This window comes from Pelophylax lessonae, assembly GCF_965119305.1.
Source record: "Pelophylax lessonae genome assembly, chromosome: 7".
Classification (NCBI taxonomy): Eukaryota; Metazoa; Chordata; class Amphibia; order Anura; family Ranidae; genus Pelophylax; species Pelophylax lessonae.
The window spans coordinates 123370535-123386774 of record NC_138774.1 but is presented as its reverse complement, the minus strand read 5'-3'; the positions used below and the strand labels follow the sequence as shown (position 1 = coordinate 123386774).

The window sequence follows — 16240 nt, the reverse complement described above, 5'->3', positions numbered from 1 at the left end:
TAGAACATGCATGTTTATCATGTGCTTCCATTTCTTTGGCAATGTGACATCACTCTGTCAACAGAAAATTGAGGCATGCGACAGTATGGTAAGCTGTGGTAGTTACAGTGCAAGGAAACTTTACTGTACTGTTGTACACAAGCAGTAAATTATCCTTCAGTCGCTTTGTAGAAGCAAATTACTTCTAAGATAGGTTGGCATGCCTGAAGTGCTGCAGTTGGTGCTGCTTGTCTGTCTCACTGCTTGATCTCTCACAGGGAAAAACAGTGAGAGATCAAGCAGTTGAAAGGTGAATGTGGGGAAGGGGGTGAGAGCAGCTGAAGTAGTGCTGAACTCTTGGGAGCATGCAGACTGTGTGTGGAGCCAACATTAGTCACAGCAGAAGAAGGAAGGCTGACGTACTACTCCCTCCCACAGATATTTTCTTTGTTTTTTTTTAAAGAGAGTGTACAGTTAAGAGAGCAGGAAATAGTTTTTGATAGTAGCAGCTCTCTAGGTTCAGATTATCAAAAAAAAAATCCATCCTTTAAAGAACTGTCACAGTTTTGTGGCCAAATTGGGATAACACCTTTTATATTTGTTTACCCATGTCCCCATGCACATAGCATACCTTTAAAAAAAAAAAAAACCTTGCAATCAGCCATGACACCTTCTGAAAATCATCAGAAAGGTAAGAAACACTATTAAAAAAATGTAGGCATTCTGTCTGAATGGGAACACATAACAAACATAGTGGGGATTTCTCAAATTTGAATTCTAAAATGGAAATAAGCTTTAATATAAGGGAAGTCTTTCCTTCCTTATCACTGGAAAGTGATAACAGATACTAGTCTTTTTAAGCTGGGGTGGTATGTTCCATAAGGATGACACTGCAGCACTGGAACCATCTTCTGCAAGGTCACCGAATTGGGGTACTATCAGACTATGGCATGGTTGTGGCCTACATCAACCACCAAAGTGGTACCAGTAATCCTGCAGCCTTTAAGGAAGTGAGCCATATCGTCCCATGGATGGAGACTTGCTGTCCAGCGATCTCTGCAGTCCTCATCCCAGGAGTGGCAACTGGAAGGCATATTACCTGAGCTACCACCTCCTGAATCAAGGGGAGTGGGCCCTTCACCCTGACATCTTTAGCCTGATATGTCAGAGATCGAGGACCTTGGATGTGGATATCCAGTCCTCCAAATTCGATAACAAACTATCTCTATTTTTGGCTAGAATCAAAGACCGTCTAGCACTGCCATTGGATGCCTTAATAATACCCTGGTCTTAGATCAGGCTAACTGATTCCTTCCCGCCAGTGTGAATTCTACCTTGCTCCATGATTATAGCGCAAGAGAAGAAGTTGGTGATAATTTTTGCACCAAACTAGCCCAGAAGAACCTGGTACACAGACCTACTAGGAGACAGCCCTTGGCCTCTTCTCAACAGGCCAGACTGTCTCAGAATCCTCTGTTCCATCTTGTTTTGCAATACCTGGCTGTAACAGCATAGCTGTTGAAGCCCATGACTTAAGTGACAGAGGGGTCTCAGAATTTTATTCCTACCTTGATAAAAGCAGGAAAATACACTTCTAGAAAGATCTATTATCGTACCTGGATATCCTCCTTCGTCTGGTGTGCACACAGGCCCTTTATTCCCAGAGATAACTCTGTGCCCCACATTCTGGCCTTCCTACAATTAGGTCTTGACCAGAACTTAACCATAAGCACTCTGAAAGCATACGTTTCAGCCTTATCCATTCTTTTTGAAAAATCTCTGGCGTTGCTCTCCCTTGTCAGAACCTTTATTTAAGGTGTATCTTGCATCAGGAACCACTTGCAGACGTGTCTGAGTTAGAGGTTCTCCTGTAAGGACCTATTCCTCATTCTTCACAATAACAAAGCGGTTCTACGTCCATGGCTATCATTCCTTCTTAAGGTGGTTATAGTCTTTCACCTCAACGAAGAGATCTAGTCCTTCCATGCTTATGTCTTTGCAGTTTTGAAGAGTAGTAAGAATTTGTCACCTTTTTGTGAAGTGTTTTTTTTTTTTTTTTTTTGTATCACATTGGAGAGATTTTCCTATTTCCTCTTGAGGGCACAACAGAACGTGAGTCTTTACAGTAAAGAAAATTCTCTTAGTGGTCACTGGAATACGTTTCAGTAAGTTTTCAATAAGTTTTTCTTTCTGTCCTAATGACAAATCAAAATTTTTATGTTGAATCTGTTTTTATTATAACAAGCATTTGTACAGAGAAAGTTACATAATGTACATTGCTTACAATATCAACGAATCACACAGTAAACCAATGCCAGATAGGTAATGAACATCTATAGGAACAGCAACTATAAACAACATAACCTAGATAGTGGCTTAAACAATATAGTGTATTGCATGATTCCAAGTTCTCGGTTTGACCGTGATGGGGAATCGTAAGTGTTAATAAAGACCATATACGGAAATATGCAAATTGAATTTAGTAAGGGAAAGCCGAAAGAGTTAAAGCATAGAAAGAAAAAGGAGGAAAAAGAGGGGGGGAGCCTATGGGGGATCGCACGGAGAGTCGGAAACAAAAGTGTCAAATTCGCTGGAAAAACGAAAATTGAGCCATACTGACCACATGATAGTGTGAGAATCTGATTTACCATTCTCCCAAGACACCATTCTTTCAATATGTTCACAACTGTCCACCTCACATGCCCATTGAGCCATAGGGGGCGCCAGTGGTTGATGCCAATGTCTGGCAATCACCGATCGCGCAGCGGTGAGAAAGTGGTGGATGAGGCTTTTTTTAATCTGCTTATAAGATCCTGGCAACATAGACAAGACTGTTATGGTGGCCTCATTGGGGAACCTGTCACCAACCAGTTTTTCATATAGAGCCAATATTTTGTCCCAAAAGGGCATGATATGGAGACATGTCCCCCAAATGTGCGTCATGTTGCCAGGTGTATGCGAGCATCTCCAACATTCATTCGGGATATTACAGTCTATCTCATGTAGGATTGAGGGGCATCTATACCATCTGGCTGTAATATAGTAGTTTCTTTCTTGGGCATGGGAGGAAACTGACAAGGTAAATGAAAGATTGTGCGTCTTGCTCCAGTTTAGATCTTCAGGAGAGGTATCTAATTCTCTTTCCCATTTTGCAATACATGAAGGGGGGTCTGGGTACAAATCAAAATTTTTAATCATTTATTTTTGTCCCAGTGACAAGGCACCAGACCATATGGTGTGAATTCTCCTTAGCATGGTCCCAACAGAACAATAAAAAACTATTAATTTATCCTAATCTAAAAAAAATTGAATTTATATACACATATATAGTGGAATTTTTCTTCTAACATCTTTGATGGGAGAATTATAATTTACCTAAAGATCTACAGTATCTAATTCACCCATAATTGATGTTACCTTGTATCTTTTAGAGAGATATTTGTTGAACTGATTACTAGGTTGTATTATGTACAGTGTGACTAAATTTTTTCTTTTGGTTAAAGAAGGAAGAAGCTGAAGCCAGAGCTCTCGAGGAAGCTGAAAAGCAAAGGCAAGAGAGAGAAAAAATCATGCAGCAAAATATGCAAGAAAGACTTGAAAGGAAAAAGGTAAATGAGTCGCAGTGAACTGTGTACTGCTTTTGAACTGCTGTGGATGTTATTGGAGATCACTGGAGGAAATGCATCTAGTAAACCTCCTTTGTTTCACATATTTCAATTGCTACTCTTATTCATACTGACACTATCGGGCTATCTGATGCGCCATGTATATAGTCTGGGGTAAATGTACCTGTTTAGAAAGGAGTCAGTCAGACTGCCATTAATTAGGCTTTTGTTTTATATGTGCCATTTATTTTCTCTTATTATATTTTTATATACCTTTATTATACTGACTTGTTATCAAGGGTATGGGCCTTGCAGATGAAGAGTTCTCTGTTTATCTAGGAGTTATACTTGGGCCTATGCACACTGGACATTTGGCCATTTCTTTTAGACTCCTTTCCTCCCTGCAACAGTGTTTCTGCAGAAAAAACACTTGGTGTTTGTAGCCATGTTAAGCACATGAACGTGAATTTAATTGGCCTGAATAATAATTTATTTTGGCTATTGAAATTAACATTCGAGCATGCCCAGTGTTGACATGCGTCAAGCCTTTTTCTGCCAAAACACTGCTGCTCTTGGATGTGCTGGCTATGGGGGTTTTTTGGTGCCTCAAAACGCCTATGTCTGTACGAACACATAAGCGAACATGCACAGGAGTTTAGAGGCAGAAAAAAACGCCAGATTCCCCAGAAAGCAGCCTTAAATATGTCCAGTGTGCGCGAGGCCTTAATGTGAAAATGCATAACTAGGTGGATTGTGTGTCTAATACAAATACTACATATCTTTTTTTTTTTTTTTTAATTATAGATTTTTGTTATAGAACCTAATAAACATCTGCCACACCTTCTGTGGCTGGATTGGCTGGTGGTTTGGAGATGAAATAATTTTCTAACCAGATACCTATTATTTGATGTGTGTGCCCACCCTTTCTTTAGAACCGTGATAGCCTTGTAGGTGCTAAGTATGTGTATGTGCCTGTCCCAATGGTTACTCTACCATGACCAACTCATAAATTGCTGGAAGGAAACTGATTTACTGCCATCATGTCTCTACCTGCTGCATGAACTGACCACACCTCTGCCTGCTACCTGTACTATGGGAATAATTATGGGAACAATAATGGGAATAATTAGAATCCTGAGATGGTAGGGATGTTCTCTTCCATAAATAACTCCCACCAAGATGTCATCTTCAATCGTCAATAGGCAAAAGGAGAAAGTTCCATAAGGTTTTTTTCTCTGTCGCTCATTGACAGACGTAGTCCTCCTTGATTAATATCAACTCGGGTTATACTGCCCTCTACAGGAGTAGGACTAGACAGGAAAGAAAACGTTCTGGCCACACCCTAGGGGCAGTCCCAGAGGGTATATCCTCTCACTTCCTGCTACAGCAAATCAGTTTTTTTCTGTCTAGTTAGGAGTAAGGACCTAGATTCCTTGCTAGGATCTTCGGTCCTGGCAGGATTTTTTTAGAAATACTTTTTTAGACAGCTTTTTTTTTCTCCAGTGTCCCTGTGAGATCTTCAAGCAAGTACGCTGAAACTGGGCGACGGGCTGGATGTTGAGATCCAGTGGTCACCCCAGTTCAGCCTACGAGCACGTGCAGGCCATAGCTCCGTGCTGGGTCGGCCGCGACATAGTCCCACTGGACGGGGACTGACCCTGCGAGTTAAAACGTCTCGCCTGGACGCCAATGACCAACAGAGTCACGGCGTCCGTATTGGTCCACAGCCCCCACACCCCGGTGGAGAGGGGTTCTGTCAGGAGTTGGCGCCCGCCTGGTTCCTGGTCGGGTTTGTTGGTGGACGCAGGCACCTCTCTGGGATGGTCGGACACTCAGTTTCTGGGTCTCCCCTCTATCCTATAACAGGTCACAGATCCCCCAATTTGAGTGTGATTTTTGTGAATAGAAACCAGGAGGCTTGGTTTGGGAGCTGACTATCTAAAGTCCATATATGACTGTAAGGGTGACTAAAGTCAGTGGCAAACTAAAGGGCGTTACTATTGAGGTATAGAGGTATCATACCTGTCTAGTGTGTACACAGGCCGATGCCTATGCCTCAGTTACTGCAGCCACAGATCGCCATCCCTCCAGAAAGCCGGTCACTTCCACAGGCCGCACAGCCTCCCGCAGGCCGAGGACACCTCCCGCAGGCCGAGGCACTTCCGCAGGCCGCACAGTCCGAATGCACACATCCCGCAGGCCGCTGCTAGCTTGCAAGCCGCCGCTATCCTACACAGGCCGCCGCCATTTTTCTGCAGATCGCACGAGGCCGCCATATTGGCGTAGCCTTGTGTCTCCAGCATGGAGGCGGCCATGTTTGAGGTGACCAAACACCTCGTGGAGTAATTGGGAGGCGCCGGAAGGCATGTAAAGGGGCGGAGCCGCCTCCTTGGCTCAGGGAAAGCAAGCCAAAGACTTCCTGTCTGTAACAGACAGTGCTGGAAACAGGTTGATAAGAAACTTCTGTGCATCAGGTGAGCCTTGGGGTCTCTCTCTCTCTCTCTCTCTCTCTCTCTCTCTCTTTGAGGGGTCCAAGCAGGTAGACTGAGGGGCGCTACTGCGCTGGGGGACTAAGTTAAAAAAAAAAAAAAAATGTTTTTTTCTTGCAATTAATTTTTTTGTGTTTGCTGGCAAGTGTGTTGTTACATGAACCCTGCCACACATGTATCCCCACCTGATCCCCTCAGGGTGGCCGCAGGACCCTCCAGTACCCCACTTGTGATGATGCATTATCAGCAGTTTTGGAGTCTTTGGTATCCCGGGTGGAGGTAGCCTGTCAGGGACGGGGGTCAAGAAGAGCGACCCCCGCCTACCCCTATGTCATCTGATACCTCAGATACGGATTCTGAGCTGGTCATTGCAGTCCCTTTTCTGGGGTTGTTGTCTCAGGTACGGTCTCCTCAGACAGTAAGGACGACGCTTCTGCCTCCGCCATAGCACAAGAAGCGTTGGTGGAAGCACTAGTTGTGTCTGTCCGGGAAACCTTAAATTTGAGGTTACACCGGCAGAGGTAGCTGAGACTTATATTCCTTTTTTGGTACTAGCATGCCATACAAAATGGTGAAGGGTTTCCCTTGCCCAAATAGGGTCGTCCGTAAATGAGCCCTGCTATTTCCAAACGCATTGCTAGGCGCTATCATTTTGAGGAATCCCTCATTACAAAGATGGACGGTACCACCAATAGTGGACTCACCGATTTCCAGACTAAATAAAGCCACTGTTATCCCGTTGGATTGACAGAATGGGCCCCACCCATCTCTAGGGTGGGGGGACGTCTTCACCGGTTTCCGGATCCAGGGCTTTCCAGAATCCCGGATAAAGGGGTTCGCAAGGTCATATGGTCGGGATACAAGATCGAGTTTCGATCACTTCCACCGGTGCGATTCTTCCCTTCCAATATTCGACATCCCCGGGTCCCTTAAAAAGCTTTGCGGGGGACAGCTTGATACAACAAGCAGTGGTAGTTCCCATTCCTTGGTGGAGTTCTAGTCGAACTTGTTCACAATGCCCAGGAAAAAGGGCTAGGTGCGTCCAATTCTGGTCTTGGAAGAGATGGAGTCCATCCATACAGTGGTGGCCTCCCTGCATCAGGGGGATTTCCTGGCGTCCATAGACATTTAGGTTGCCTATCCTCATATCCCCATCTTCGCAGGACATCAGCGTTTTCGTTGCTTTTCCCAAAGATCATCCCTGGTTCCCACCAGGAGACTGAACTATCTGGGCCTAATTTTGGATACATCCTTGGCAAGAGTGTTTCTCCATGCGGAGAAACTCCAGAAGATTCAGTCAATGATTCGGATGTTGCTGTCCGTCAACTGGCTGGGATTGATGGTCGCCTCCTTAGAGGCAGTACCGTTTGCCCAGTCTCATACCTGAATTCTCCAAAGAGGAGATTCTTCTCATATGGATGCGGAATCCCGATTCCCTGGACAATCGGATCCGATTGAGTGAGCGGACCAGGGAGGCTCTGGTCTGGTGGCTTCGGTCTCCGATGCTCAGCCAGGGGAAGTCATTTCTTCTGATAAATTCCAGGTTACCGATAAATGTGTTGGAACTGAGAGCGATCAGACTTTGTCTGATTTACTGGACCGAGCAGCTCCAGGGCAGCCCGGTTCGGATCCAATCGGACTATGCCACGGTCATGACTTATGTCGATCACCAAGGGGCACCAAGAGTGCCCTGGCGGCCATAGAAGTGGCCAACATTCTTATTGGGGGAACAGTTGTTCCAGTTCTCTCCGCGATATTTATCATGGGGGTGGACAGGCAGATTATTTCAGCCGTCAGATTCTGGATCAAGAGGAATAGTCTCTTCATCCAGAGGTATTTCACCAGCTGTCCCTTCATTGGGGCACCCCGGATATGGATCTGTTGGTAGGTTGGCTCAACAGGGCTTGCACCCGCGATCCTCTAGCGGACGCAGCAGACGCGCTGAATGGCCTGTAAAGGCAGTATCAGCTACTATATGTCTTCCCCCTCTCAAATTGCTGCTGAGATTTCTCCGCAGGATAGAGGTGGAGGGAACTCCAGTTATCCTGGAAATTCCGAGCTGGCCTCGTCAAGCCGGGTACGCCGACTTGGACAGGCTAGTCGCGGACGCTCCTTGGAGACTTCCTCTCAGGGAGGATCTGCGGTCTCAAGGACCAATCCTCCAACGTGCTTTACAGTCGCTGGTTTTAATGGCTTGGCTATTGAGACCCAGGTACTGAAGGACAGAGGGTTGTCAGCTTCAGTTATTCCTACTCTAATTAAAGCAAGGAAAGCGACTTCCAGCAAAGTCTATTATCGCACATGGAAGACTTATATTGCGTGGTGTGAATCTTTGGGATTTCCCCCACGTACCTATTCGGTGACCCGAATCTTGGCTTTTCTGCAAAAGGGGGTTGAGCAGAAACTATCCTTGAGCACTATCAAGGGTCAGGTTTCAGCATTAGCAATCTCCTTTCAGAAGCCTTGGGCTGCTCATTCCTTGGTGTCCAGGGGGTGCGGAACTTGGTTCCGCCAGTGCGCACGCCCTTACCGCCCTGGGATCTTAATTTGGTGTTTGTCGGTTCTTCAGAAACCTCCCTTTGAAAATATCAGGGAGATTCCAGCTTACATTATCCCAGAAGGTGGCCTTCTTGGTGGTTATCACTTCTGCACGCAGGGTGTCAGAACTGGCTGCATTATCATGCCATTCCCCATATCTAGTGGTTCATAGGGATAAGGTAGTTCTTCATCCGAAGCCATCCTTTCTTCCTAAGGTGGTTTCAGATTTTCATCTGAATGAAGATATTGTGCTACCTTCCTTGTGTCCTAAGCCCAATCATCCTCAGGAATATGCGTTGCATTCCTTGGATGTGGTTCGGGCAATCAGGGTATACCTGAAGACTACGGAATCGTTCCTTAAGACGGATTCACTTTTTGTGATCACGGATGGCCCCAGAAAGGGGTTGCCTGCATCTGCCGCGACTATCTCCAAATGGATTAGACAGACGGTGGTACAGGCTTATTCTATTAAGGGTCGGAATCCTCCGTTCCCTGTTAAGGCGCACTCCACTCGAGCGCTCAGTACTTCCTGGGCCTACCGCCATCAGGCGTCAGTGGTCCAGGTGTGCAAGGCGGCTACCTGGTCGTCTGTTCATACCTTTACAAAATTTTATAAAGTTGATGTGATGGCATCGGCGGATGCCTCATTTGGCCGCAAGGTTTTGCAGGGTACAATTTGAGGAGACCGGTGGTCTACCTCGAGGGTTTTTTTCCGTTGGAATTTCAGTTGAGTCTCATCGTGTGATTGATGAGCCTTTAAAACTTCTAGTTGGCACCGGTTGGGCCTTCTAGATTGTATTTTGATTTCCATTTTCCCACCCCTCATTTGTGGCACTGCTTTGGGACGTCCCGAGTTGATATTAATCAAGGAGGACTACGTCTGTCAATGAGCGACAGAGAAAAATTGATTTTTGTAAAATCTTACCGTAAAATCCTTTTCTCTTAAGCTCATTGACAGACGTAGTACCCGCCCCTCTGTTTTTGAGTTGGGTTGGGTTAAATTCTCTAAACACTGCTTTGTGACATAACTGATTTGCTGTAGCAGGAAGTGAGATGATATACCCTCTGGGACTGCCCCTAGGGTGTGGCCAGAACGTTTTCTTTCCTGTCTAGTCCTACTCCTGTAGAGGGCAGTATAACCCGAGTTGATATTAATCAAGGAGGACTACGTCTGTCACTGAGCTTAAGAGAAAAGGATTTTACGGTAAGATTTTACAAAAATCCATTTTTATTCAAAATTAAATTGGTATCACTCACAGAAATAGTGCTGAATCCATCACTCAGATGCAAGATACTTAGTATCTTCTAGAACAGTGGTCCTCAACTCCGGTCCTCGGGGCCCACTAACAGGCCAGGTTTGCAAGATAATTAAATTGCATCACAGGTGATCTCATTTGCTGCTAAGTGATTATAGTATTCTAGTCTGCATCTCCCCAAAGGTAATACTTAAAATCTGGCCTGTTAGTGGGCCACAAGGACCAGAGTTGAGGGCCACTGTTCTAGAACACCGCACTACTTATACATCAGTGCATGCAACCGTTCTCAATGCATGTCAGCGATCAATGTTTAGCCCCACCCAACATGTTTAGACTCAGAAGCAATCTAAACATCATCTCTCCCTAGCAACCCAGATCTTTCCTAACCAGTCAGCAATACATTAAAACTTTAACCCTATAGGGTAGTAAGTAACAACATCATCCTAAAAACGCCATATAAAAAAAACACCATATTATAAATACCTAACTTCTAAAATGTGTGTGTGTGTGTGTGTGTGTGTGTATATATATATATATATATAAACAAAAATGAATACAGCGAGCCATAAATAGTAAGTCGTATTTACAGAGCAGCTGTTAGATTAAATTAGGATAAGAGCCCATTCACACAGGGGCGACACGACTTGCTGGGGCGACCTGTGAAGGTGCGGCGCGACATGCACGGATTTCATATAATTGAAGTCAATGCAAGTCGCCTCCAGGTCGCCCCAAAGTAGTACAGGACCCTTTTTCGAAGTCGGAGCGACTTGTGTCTCTCCTATTAGAACGGGTCCTGTGCTAATCAATGGCAGGCGACCCACCGCGACTTGTCAGGCGACCAATAGTGTGAATGGGGTCTTAAGCTAATTTGGTAGATCATCATCCATAAATTCAAATCTGATCATTTCTAATAAAATCCTATCTATATCTGTAATAACATTATTGGGGCTCAGTGTTTCCAACTTTTACATAGGAATAGAGGAAAACGAATACTACTAATTTTACTAAAACTGGTGTTACTAAAACTGGTGTATATTTTTTTGTAGAGAATTGAAGAGATAATGAAGAGAACCAGAAAGACAGACCTAGCTGATGCCAAGGTAGTCATTTTTTTGTATTATTTGTACCATGTCTTAAGGAATTGTGTTGGCAATGTCACTGTATGAGGCAGAATATAGAATACATGTTAAAAATAACATTTCAGGATTCCAATGCTCCCATAATTTAACGTGTGACTATCTACCACCATACTACCCTCCTACTTCTGTGTCCTCTTTTAATTAGGCCTCCATGTCCAATTCCAGGAAAAAGTTTAGTTTTAGATTGGGATGGAGTGGGGGAAAGTTAAAATGTCAGACTATGCCTGTTGTCTATAGATATTCCGGTCACGTTCTGTCCTAGTGTGACAAATGGCTGTCATGTGGGCAAGAATTTGCATCCAGCAATAAAAATGTGTTCAGTGTCATGATTCTAGCTATCTGATAAGTTATTAGGTCAGATAAGTTGTTGGGGACAAAAGAAATTATCTTGTTTGTGTTCTTAACATTGTTTATCATTGTGTTCTGAAGAATGAAGAAAGATCAGAGGATGATGAAGAAAATTTCAATCTGGATAAAAACACACTCGGTAAATATTGTTTAGCCCATATAATGACACTGTTATATACAGTATGTGACAGTGTGAACGCTGTCCTTTTTCTGTATTTCAGATAGTGTTAATGACTCTGATTCGTGCGATGATGCAGATGGTCCCCAGGATATGCAAGTTACACCAACTTCATCCTCCCCAGATTTTTTTTCTCAGGATGCAGTAGCAGAGGGAAGGAATGAATTATTTGTGAACGGGGATAAGTCAGACATTGATCAGAAGCTTAATGGGCATTTTTCAGATACAACGCTCACAGTATTCAGGTAAGTGTATTTTTAATGCCCATAGTAAACCTGTCATAGCCTGAAGCATTTCCAACAAAACATTACTGTTAAAATCTCATTGTGCTTGTAAGAACTTGATAGTCCTTTGAACAGTTTTCTGTGTTCTATAGAACCTCTTTTAATTTCTTGCCCACTCTGTACACAGAGCGTCAACTTTTGTTAAACTCCCCACTAAACTCTACATGTCAAAAGCCTCAGTACTTGGGTACCTGCAGTATTGTTAGAAACTTTTTAGGCCAGGTTCATTTTATGTCTGATTTAATGGTCTTTTCAGCATATGTATTATTTGGGTTTTGATGTACTTCCTAAAGATTTTATGAATGTATTCTGCTTGTGCAACCTCAGCTTTAAATTATATCTGAGCAGGCAGGCTTATTTAAAAAACAAACATTCATTCTCGTCTATATGGCTGCAGCTTCAATCTGATGTTGCAACTGTAATCCCATGCTGCAGCTGTCCTCTGCTGGCTCTAGGACTGAGAACTAAGCGATCATAAGATTGATGATCTCTCAGTTCTCGGTCTTCAGTGAGCAAAGAGCAGTGACTGTCAGTCACCGACTCTCTCTGCCTTGTCAACTGCCAAACTTCTGAGAATATTAGAGGAAAAACAATGAGGAACCAAATAAGTGTTGACAATAAGCCTGCTGATAGAAAGAGAAATCAGAGTGGTAGAGAACAGGCACCTTACTTTAGTACTTCCAATATTGCTTTCCAGGAACAGGATGGGGGCTGGTCCAGGATAACCTGAGCTCATAGGAAGTGGGTTGAATGGTGCAAGCCATCAGACCAAGGGCAGTTGGTGGCTGAAAAATGTGCTGTGATGGATAAATCTGAATTATGGCCTAGTATCACAGCAATAGCTAGGTTTAAACTTTTAGTTTATCCACCTCCAGGTCCATTCTGTCATTCCTCTCCTGCATGTCAAAAACATATTTCTGTTTTTGTTCATTGACGGACATGGCTCCTGTCATTCTTGACCATTAGGTTATACTGCCCCCTTCAGGAGTAGGACACTAGGCAGAAAAAAACTTCTGGCTATGTCCATGGGCAGTCCCAGGGGGTATACTCCCTCTCCCTGCTATAGTCACTGCCTTGTCAGGAGTAAGGACATAGTTCCTTGCTGGGATCTTTTTTTAGATGGAAAAGGTTTTCCTCCTTGATCTTTCTTATGAGATCTACTATCAACTACCGGACTGGGCGATGGGCTGGATAATCTAGATCCAGCGGTCACTCCATCCCCACGCTAGGTTAGCCACGACTTAGCCCCACTGGACGGGGGCTGGTGCATACGACCTGGCCTCGGCCTGAGTCGCAGTGTTCCTCCTGGCCGACAGCCCCCTCCATTTCATTGGGAGAGGAGGTTCTGTCTGGAGCGGTGCCCACCTGGTTCCTCGTATGGTGAGTAGCTCCCCCCCCTCTGTTCCTGGAGGGTTTTGGGGTGAACATTTGCCCTTCCTTGAGATGGTCAGACCCCCGGTTCCCCTCCTTCCTGCAGGAACCCTCCCCTCTATTTTTGCCAACTGCTTCAGCCGCCCCCCCCCTCCACATATACAGGGGCTGTTTTGATGCTCTGGTCACTGGCCTGGCCTGGGATGGGGGCAGGGCGGTAACTGGCGATGGGGGCCGGGGGGTTGCCCCGTCGGTGACTGGACGATCAACTGCCACCCTCTCTTGCAACTAGGGAGCCCTTTGTGGGAAGATGTCATATTCATTACTCTTTACAATACAAAATGCCCCACTCTGAAAACTTTTTTCTTATTTTCTGTTCCTGTGAGAACTACAATCAACTGCCAGACTGGTCGACGCACTGGATATCTAGATCCTTACAGTCTTCCCAGTCTGGCCAGGGTGCGCGACCCAAGTTTTGCTCTACGCTAGATTGACCTGCCACAGCCCCACTGGACAGGGGCTTGCCAGCGAGTGAAACGCCTCACGAGACCGCATAGCTCTGATCGCAACCTGAGTTGCAGCGTATCTCTGGCCGCAGCACCCCTGGTGCGGTAGACTGCCCGGAGTGGTGCCCGCTGTGTTCCAAAGTGTGGGGAGTAGTGTCTCCCCTCTCCTCTGGGAAAATTTTGGGGTGGACGTGGGCCCTTTCCTCTGGTTGGTAGGCCCCCTCTGTGTCCTTCCTTCCTGCCTGGTCCCCCCCCCCCTCACTAGCGGGATTCCCCTGCCATGCAACCTCACCTACCCCCCTTAGTCCCCCCTTCCCGGGGTGGCCTGGCTACCTCAGGCACGAGGTCATGCTGTGTTGGGCTGGGGGGGGGGGGGAGGGTGCGTGCCACTGGCAGTTAACAAAAGTTTGTGGCAATGTCAGGGTGGGGGTCCCTGTTGGGGCTCCCCTAGCAGACTGCAGGTACCTCGCGGGCCGTTGGGGGTTCTGGGTGTCGCTTGGCACCACTATTTTTCTGTGAATGGCTGTTCTACAGCTTCGGCGGCCTTGTTTGTGTAGTCTGGCAGCCATGTTTTTCGGAGTTTCCTATTAAAATTAATGCAGCGACCATTTTCTTATAGCCTATGGAGTGGTGCTGTGGCAGTGGGCCTCTAGTGGTAGTGATGTTGCCTCGTCGTCCTCCTTTCTCCCTGATCGTCCCATGGCAAACAGCTTGGCGATCTGCATCCTTCCCTAAGTCTCTGGTTGTGAGTCCCTACGGGGGTACAGCTCCCTCTTTCTGCTATAGCAGCGCCGCTGGTGCGCTGGGACTTGTAGGTACTACCGCTGCATCGGTGAGGGGAGGTTTTTTTTTTCCCCCACATATTGCGGGGGCAACCTCCGGGTTAACCATGGTGGCCCTTTAGCATGTCACCACCTGACCCACTCTCAGAAGCTGCGGGACCCTCTGGGTCTAAGTCTGCCATGACGGCCGTCTTGCAGTCACCAGTGTCTACAGTTGATATGGCCTTTCAAAAGCAGCCTAGCAAGAAGCGCCCCCCAGCCTTCACCTGTCTCCTCTGCCCCCTCCTGGATTTGGCCGCCGCGGATGCCAGTCAACCCACCGGGTCTGTGTCCACGCACCATGAGTGCTCTGACAGTGAGGATGAATCCTCTGCTACTACAGTCGCACTTGTGGAGGCACTGGTTGTATCAGTGCGGGAAACTTTAATATTGGAGGACACAGCTAATGCTGCGTTAGTGCAATTCAGTACCCACAGACCATCCAAGGTGACTAAGGTGTTTCTCTTTCCTGCCTATTTCGATGAGATTGTCGCAAGTCAGTGGGGATCCCCGAAAGCATGCTTGGGATACCTAAGCGTTTTGCTAGGAGGTATCCTTTTGATGAGTGCCTTTTGAAAAAATTGACAGTGCCACCGGTGGATGATTCTCAGGTTTCCAGATTGCATAAAGCCATGCGTCTTCCTATAGAGGATTCCCCATCTTTTAAAGACCCTGTGGACAAGAGAGCTGAGGCTCTGGTCTGATACCTTTTACACCGTGGCAGGTTCAATTTTGAGGCCGGTGTTTGCCATCACCTTGGTCTTCCACACCTTAACAGGATGGGCTAAGTTTCGGTGCCAGGATTTGAAAGGGGGTTAACATCCTCCTGAGCTGGCGGATCAGTTGATACAGGGAAGGGAGATAGTGTCAACACAGGATGACACTTAAATTAATACGTGCCACGTCCTAGTCAAAATGTTTATAGAAGGAGTAAGAACAAATGGACTTTATTGGCACTGACAACCAGACAGTTACGTCGTAAAAATAGAAAGATTTTATTCAGAAATCATTAAAAAACATATATGCGTATGTATACCACCACAGGTGCAGAACATGAAAAACAAATCAAAAAACAGTCACGTTCAAATCAGACACAAATTTAAAAGGCATATATAACCTCAATAACCATAGCCTCTAAAACCATCTAAATGGACCCAATTTTCCCGTGATGGAGCTATACAAACTGGAAGTTGTGGAGCAGCCCTAAGGCTATTCCTGATACAGTGGCATGAAGCTTGTGAGCAAATCCATCGACGGTAGAAATAGGGAGGCTTGGTATTTGGGTATTGAATTCGGTATACATACGCATATATGTTTTTTAATGATTTATTTCTAGTTTTACGACGTAACTGTCTGGTTGTCAGTGCCAATAAAGTCCATTTGTTCTTACTCCTTCTATAAACAGTTGATACAGGGGTTGCAGTATATATGTGATGCCTCTCTGGATACAGCCCCTTTTTAGCCTGCAGAGTGTTTGTGACAGCTGTGACTCTTAGCCGCATGATTTGGCTGAAATACTGATCTGCGGACCAGGCTTCCAAAAAGGTATTGACTGATCTCCCTTATATAGGAGATCGCCTGTTCAGAGCTGCTATGGAAGAAATCATTAAAGGTCTTACGGGAGATAAGAGTACTCTGCTTCCACAGGTTGCCAAGAGCAAAGAGCCTCATTGTAAACGTGGTCCTTCTTGACTCAAACGGCCCTTTTGTCCCATGGGCTCACAGG

The 16240-nt window shown here is 45.6% G+C and overlaps 1 protein-coding gene across 1 annotated transcript in view; it reads left to right on the top strand.

Moving 5' to 3' along the window:
* Window positions 1-16240, top strand: part of MAP7D3 (MAP7 domain containing 3) — a gene marked incomplete at both ends in the record, with an annotated part of 267062 nt that overhangs the window by 229289 nt on the left and 21533 nt on the right. The window contains 4 exon segments of the mRNA XM_082264163.1: window positions 3483-3587; window positions 10914-10967; window positions 11436-11493; window positions 11576-11777. Coding sequence (XP_082120289.1) covers window positions 3483-3587; window positions 10914-10967; window positions 11436-11493; window positions 11576-11777 — 419 coding nt within the window.